Source organism: Sardina pilchardus, chromosome 7 (assembly GCF_963854185.1).
Source record: "Sardina pilchardus chromosome 7, fSarPil1.1, whole genome shotgun sequence".
NCBI classification, from domain to species: domain Eukaryota; kingdom Metazoa; phylum Chordata; class Actinopteri; order Clupeiformes; family Clupeidae; genus Sardina; species Sardina pilchardus.
The window spans coordinates 335,001-342,500 of NC_085000.1; the positions used below are offsets into that span (position 1 = coordinate 335,001).

Here is a 7,500-nt window from a genome sequence, read left to right on the forward strand (position 1 = left end):
AGAAGCACACACACGCACACACACACACACACACACACAGACAGAGAGAGCTAAATCCCTCCACTTTTAGAAATAAGCGTGGAATGAATTAGTTGGGATGATGACAGGTTTGGTTTCTGCGATGAGACAAGCACTGCTCTGTCTGCCTACTCTATGATTCACGGAGCGCTCTGAAGGCAGCACTGCTATTCTCTTCTTCCCTCTCCCTCTCTCTGTATCTCTCCATATCTCTCTCTCTCTCTCTCTCTCTCTCTCTTTCTCCTCTGCTCTCTTCTGTCTCTCAGTATACTGTCTTTGATAGGCCCATTCAGTAGCCCATTCTCTGCACTGCCCCTCACCCTGGTCCTCCTGCCATAACTTCCTTTATCACAAACTCCTTCTGACAGCCTGTATTCTTCTCCGTCGCCGTGGAGACGGGGCCCGCAGAGACGGACAGGTGAAATACCATTTCTAATCCCCTGAGGGGGTGCACCCCAACCCCAGCCCCAAGACCCCAGCCCACCACCACCCTCCCCAGTCCAAATGTCCTCTCGTGTACCCCACCGAACCCCCACGCCACCATGGCCCAACCCACCACAGGGTTGACACGGTCACAGTTGTCAAGGAAACAGCCCCACAGGAAGGGCGGGTTGGGTGCAGCTGGTGTGCTGGGAGTGAGTCAGTATAGTGGCAGGAATGTGTGTGTGTGTGTGTGTGTGTGTGTGTGTGTGTGTGTGTGTGTGTGTGTGTGTGTGTGTGTGTGTTTATGTGTGTGTGTCAGTGAAGATCTCCGATGGTGTATTAATATAGCAAGTATGCATGTTGGATAGTGTTTGTAATGCATGTGCATGCATGTGTGTTTGGTGGTGTGTGTGTCTGCACGGATGTCCAAATGTGTGATTGAGCATGTGTTTGTGTGTAAGTGTGTGTAAGTGTGTGAGTGAGTGTGTGTTTTTGTGTATTTGTGTGTGGCTGAGCATGTGTGTATGTAAGTGTAAGTGTGTGAGTGAGTGAGTGAGCGTGTGTAAGTGTGTGAGTGAGCGTGTGTGTGTGTGTAAGTGTGTGTGTGTGTGAGTGAGCACATGTTTATAGATCAACAGTGTGGTTTCAGTGATGATGGAGAGAAATGCATTTGCGTGTGCACATGAGGAAGGCTTGTGTTGCTAAATCAGCGCCCCCCTCCACCACCCGGCGGATCTGAGAATCATGTGTGTTTTATATGGCGCATGCAGAGGAAGGAATCGGTGTGTGTACACATGGGTGTGTGTGTGTGTGTGTGTGTGTGTGTGTGTGTAGACATGAGAGTGTGTGCTTGTGTAGCGGGCTAAGTGGCAAGAATGTGTTTTTTGTTGATCTGAATAAGAGGCATTCATCACACACTCAGGCTGACGCAAACCCACAGGGTGCCAAAGCAACAGTGTGTGTGTGTGTATGTGTGTGTGTGTGCGCGTGTGGAGTGAGTTTGTGTTGGGGGGAAGAGGGGTGTTAGAGTGTATATTGAGTGTGTGCGCGTGTGTGTGTCAGTATATTTGTGCAAATATCAATGTGGGCATTACTCTGGTGTTATTGTGGGATATTGCAGTGTGTGTGTGTGTGTGTGTGTGTGTGTGTGTGTGTGTGTGTGTGTATGTGTGTGTGTGTGCATATGTGTGTGTGTGCATATGTGTGTGTGTGCATATGTGTGTGTGTGTGTGTGTGTGTGTGTGTTTTCATATGTGGATGTGGATGTTGATATATTAGCGTGAATGTCAGTGTGTGTGTGTGTGTGTGTAATTGCGTCTCTATGTTTCTGTAAGAGTGTGAGTGAATGTGAAATATTTGTGTGTGTGTGTATGTGTGTGTGTGTGTGTGTGTGTGTGTGTGTGTGTGTGTGTGTGTGTGTGGTTTCAATATGGTTTCTGGGTCATCTGGAGGTGCCTTAGCCCTCCTATCGGTTGCTTGTGTGTGGATATATCTCCCTCCCTCCCTCCCTCTCTCTCTCTCTCTCTCTCTCTCTCTCTCTCTCTCTTTCTCTCTCTCTCTGTCCAAACCACCTCATGGGTCAGCCAGTCTATAATGCACGGTCCATTCTGCTCCAGGCTTATTCCTAGTCACTTCTGTGGTCGTATTGGGAGCCGCATCTGTGGTCACTCCATGCTGTGTTGTGTTGTAAAGGGGACAGCGGAGATGGACTGGAAGTCTTAAGCATGTTTTGCATGTGTGTATTTTTTTGTGCTCGTGGAGAGTAAGTGGTAATGATGGACTAATTCATTTGGATTGATTCAATTATGTCTCCAGTCCAAATGTCTGCTTTTGACTTTGACCCCTTTACGATGGCTTCCGTCGTTTTAAATCAGCTCAATTTTCCCACACTCATCGTCCCTGCTATCTGTCTGCCTCATGCTCTCTCGCTCTCTTTCTTCTGCATCTGTCTATCTTTCTGTCTCATTTCTCTCTATCTAGCTCTCTTTCTCTCTATCTATCTATCTAAGCCCTCCATCTGTCTGTGTCTTATCTCTTATTGTCTAAATTATTCAAGATTATGCACAGTCATAAGCCAGTTTGTCCAGCTTTGTTCCTGATGTCGCAATTGTATGTGAATCCCCTAGTCTCTATCACAGAGGTATGTGTTTGTGTGTGTGTGTGTGTGTTCAACCTTTGGTAACATTCTCAGACATTTCCTGTCCCAGTATGTGAGTGTGGGTTGATGCTGAGGGTGTGTGTGAGACAGAGACAGAGAGTAGAGGTGTAGAGGGGGGATCAGAGGAGATGAACCAAGAGCAGCTATTTCAGAGAGGTGGAGTGTGTTGACTGTGGAAGGACATGAGAGGACGCTTCACCTTTTAGCTGAGAGGGGGAGTGGGCTTACTCTGATATGTGGCCTCACCTGTTGAAATCAGTTGCACAAGGCTGTGGATACTCCTCTGCCTCTATTTCACTCTTCCCTCTTTCTTTCTTTCTTTCTTTCTTTCTTTCTTTCTTTTGCCGGTCTTCCTCTCTTTACCTCTCTCATCTCACATCTTGTTTTTCTCTGGTACTTATTCTCTGTCTCTGTCACCCTCCCTTCTCTCTTTCTCTCTGTGTCCACCTCTCTCTCACCCTCCCCTCCTTTCTCTCTTTCTCTATTTCTCTCTATGTCCACCTCTCTCACCCTCTCCCTCTTTCTCTCATTCTCTATTTCTCTCTGTGTCCACCTCTTCCTCTACTGCTGGGTCCGTCTCCTGTAGTGCAGTCCCACACGTACTCACCCTCTCCCTCCGTCTCTAAGATGCCCTATCTCTGCTGTTGTGTAACTCTCTACCCCTCTTTCATAATTTAGCAGTGGCTTCTCTCTCTCTCTCTCTCTCTCTTTTGTTCTCTTCTATCCTTCTCTTCATCGCTTGCTTTACCCTTACGCTCTTATCTCCTCCTCTCTCATTTCACCTCTTCGTTCCTCACACTCCCAATAACCCCTTCCTTCTACATCTCTCTCCCCCTCTCTCTCCCTCTCTCCCTCTCTCCCTCCCTCTCTGTCTCCTCTCTTTTCACTCCTTGCCGGTCTGTCCCCTGTGTATAGTCTTAAAATGTGAACTTCAGCATGTGTGTGCTTAGATTGGCAACTGAAGTACGAATAGTTCCCTTTGATGATAACACATTGCAGGTGACAATAACATGAAAGAAATCGATTAACGGTAATGCCTGACTAGTAAGAAAGTGGGTAAATATACTGATAAATTTGACAGATAATAGTGCAACACTAGAAGGATCGTCACCTCCTTAACAGAGCTAAATGAGATGTCTGTGCTTAGATTGGCAACAGAAGTAGGAATAGTTCACTTTGATAATAAAGCCTTGCAGGTGAGAATGTGGAATAATAATACTAAAGAGGTTGATTTTCAACAACGCTTTACACGTTTCGAAGGTGTGATAAGACTTGTAGAATATGTTTTCATTCCTTTTCTATTATCTCTGTTCATGTTTTGCTTGTTTTGCTACTTTTACTTGTTATTTCACTTTGTTCTGTCAACGTTGTGGCAATATATTATACCAGGTTTCATGCCAGGAAAATTAAAGCAACTGTCAACTGAATTGATAACAGGTTTTGACTGCTAATGTTTTGACTGATGATGAACTGCCCCCCTCCCTGTCCTCCCCGTGTCCAGAGCTGGTGCGTACGGGCCGGCTGCTGTCTCTGCCGCTGGTTGCGGGCGACCTGCATGCACTGCTGCCGGACGAGGATGGCCGCCGCCTCTACGTGGCCATGAAGGACTACCTGGTGTCTGCTAACCTGGACGACATAACGCAAAACCCCCGCAAGGTGGACATACACACACACACACACACACACACACTCTCTCTCTCTCTCACACACACACACACACACACACACACACACTCTCTCTCTCTCTCTCTCTCTCTCTTTCTCTCTCTCTCTCTCTCTCACACACTCACACACACACACACACACACACACACACACGCATACACGCACACACGCATACACACACACAGACACACACACACACACACACACACACACACACACACACACACACACACACACACAGACACATCACATTATTCACATTATTATTGTTATACTTCCAATATGTGTACAGAAATATTTCCCCTACACACACCCATCAGCATCCACACCCAAGGACACACACACACAAACAGATACCCCCCCCACACACACACATACTGCTCCCCCGTGACCAAGCTGTGTGACCCTGCAGCATTCTTACACTATGAGTCTCACCATCATCACCCACTTCAAGGGCTGCCAAGGAGTATGTGTGTGTGTGTGTGTGTGTGTGTGTGTGTGTGTGTGTGCTAGGGTGTTAAGTGTTAGGGTGTGTGTGTGTGTGTGTGTGTGTGTGTGTGCATACATATGCATTTGATTTCTTGTTGTTGTGGAATTGATTACATGTTAATTATGCGGAATAGAGAATATGATTATACAACACACTTGTGTCTATTGTTTTTGGTTGTTGTAATGCCATCTTGAGTTCATAAGACACACAACACAAACCCCAGAGACGGACTCTGAGAGGGATTGAGAGATAAAGAGAAAGAGAGAGAGAGAGAGAAAGAGTGAGGGAGAGAGAGAGGGAGAGAGAGAGGGAGAGAGAGAGGGAGAGAGAGGAGAGGGAGGGAAAGAGAGAGCGACAGAAATGAAGAGATAGGGGAACATTTAGGAGGGAGAGACAGAAAGAGAGAGAGATAGAGAGGGAGGGAGAGGGAGAGAGAGAGAGAAAGAATGAGAGCTACAGAAATGAAGAGATAGGGGAACGTTTAGGGGGAGACAGAGGAGAGAAACCAATACGGAGACAGAACGAGAAAGAGGTGAGGAAGACAAGATAGGTCGATGACAGAGTCCACAGCTTACCAGAAATCACCCCAATTGATCTCTTTTCCGAGCACCTCGGAATCACAAAAACATGAGCCATTCTGACTCACCCAAACAGAGAGAATATGAGTGTGCACGTGTGTGTGTGTGTGTGTGTGTGTGTGTGTGTGTGTGTGTGTTTGTGTGTGTGAGAGGTTGTTGTTGTAAAAGTCTCTATTCTTCACAGCTGTACTGGCCAGCTAGTCCGGATCGGATCCAAGAGTGTCTGATGGCAGGAAAGGACCTGGAGGTGAGACACACCCACTCACACACACACACACACACACACACACACACACACACACACACACACACACACATTTTAAGCCTTTATTTATGTCCACATGAAGAAAATGGTTCAGGGACACAGCTATTAAGGATGCAGGAATACATACGCAAGCTCATAGACCAGTGGCATAGAGCAGGTCTTCACAATATCATTCAATAAGTATAATACTCAGTTCCTAAGGCTATACAGTAAGTTACAACGTCTCCACCATATGTGGCGGCTGCCAATAATAGCAGAGATGGCACAGTACTTTGCAAGCTGTTTAGCCCTCCTTTTGGCCACCCCAAGCTGTTGCAGTCCTATTGCTACCAATATGAACACAAGCAGTCTGCGCCTAAAGCCTACACACACACACACACACACACATACACACACACACACACACACACACACACACACACACACACACACACACACACACACACAATAAAACTCTAGGCAAGATGATACTTTGTCAACAGGTGGGCTGACATCTGTACAGGATTAGCACGACCCAACATCTCTCCCATTTCACCCACGTCAGGGCAGCACACCTGCCAGGCCCCAGAGAGCCTCACCCACATACCCACTACCTCTCCTCATGTGCCCTATCCGTGGACAACACCCTGTACTGCGGAAATGCTCTTGCTTTGAGTTGGCCACATTTTCCTTTGAAAGCTATTCTCTCAGACGCATTGTTTAATTATTAACCGCTTGCCTAACTTCAGCTGATACATTGACTAAATGGCAGGCGTCTCAGATGGTGTCCGGCCTGGGGAATTCTCAGTAGGTGTGTGTAATTGGAGAGTCCTAGACGAGCCTCGGTCAGCCCTGCTGGATAAATGAATAGCAGTGTTTTGGCTGGGCGTCAGGCCCGCCGCTTAACCACTTCCTGTGCTTCCTTTCTGCACAGCTGGAGTGTGGCAACTTCCTACGAGTGCTCCAGCCGTACAACGCCACCCATCTGTACGTGTGTGGCACCGGCGCCTTCAACCCGCGTTGTGCCTTCCTCCCCACCAGCATCTTCCTCAAGGTACACCAAACTACATCACCCAGAATGCACCTGTCTGTGCAGCCACTCATGTCCACAGTCTGTCATGCACTCACAGCTTTTGTCCTGCTTGCTATAGTAGTTCTGGTTCTTTCTCTGTATTCCCTCATGTTAACGGGGATGTGTAGAGTTATTTTTGTAAGTATAATTCCAAATGACTAAGAAATAGTCACAAAATGTGAAGAGATAACCATACTGATGCTATGTCAAAAACACCTATACTGTATGTATATGCTCTGTGTTACCCATAGGCTACATCCTCTAAAGAAAGCATGTGATCAGTGGTCAGGGATGCACCCTAGCGACTCAATAGGAGATCCAGTCCATGCATAAACATTGCTTATTTTAACACTAAATGGCCAAATATGATTGCAACCATATCATGGATTAGATGTATTAACGTTTCTTTATTTTATAAGAGTGGATGGTCAAGTAGCAGACAGTCTACAAATAAGAACACTTTTCAGTGCATGCTTGGCCTACAATCCCAGGTAGCCTAGTTTAAAGCATACATTAGACAAAGAACCTGCTCTAAAACATACATTAGACATGGAACCTGCTCTAAAATGTACGTTAGACATGGAACCTGCTCTAAAACGTACATTAGACATGGAACCTGCTCTAAAACGTACATTAGACATGGAACCTGGTCTAAAATGTACATTAGACATGGAACCTGGTCTAATACATTGGCCTACATCAAAATGGCTACTGCTGTTTAAAGCTTTTGGACTTAAGTAGCAAAATATGCAGCCCTTCGTGCCCTCTCTGTCCCTGTCTTTCTCTCTCTCCCTGTCTCTCCATGTCTCCCTCTCTTTCTCCCTCTCTCTGTCTCTCTCTCTCCCTCTCTCT

General features: G+C 46.6%; 1 protein-coding gene across 4 annotated transcripts in view; it reads left to right on the plus strand.

Annotated features, from left to right (window-relative positions):
- Positions 1-7,500, plus strand: part of sema3h (sema domain, immunoglobulin domain (Ig), short basic domain, secreted, (semaphorin) 3H) — a 40,533-nt gene that overhangs the window by 11,614 nt on the left and 21,419 nt on the right. For all 4 annotated transcript variants that reach the window (XM_062540255.1, XM_062540251.1, XM_062540252.1 and 1 more), the window contains exons 2-4: positions 4,101-4,255; positions 5,517-5,579; positions 6,511-6,630. In XM_062540255.1, the coding sequence (XP_062396239.1) occupies positions 4,199-4,255; positions 5,517-5,579; positions 6,511-6,630 (240 nt within the window). In that variant the 5' untranslated portion in view covers positions 4,101-4,198. The remainder of the gene's footprint in view (positions 1-4,100; positions 4,256-5,516; positions 5,580-6,510; positions 6,631-7,500) is intronic.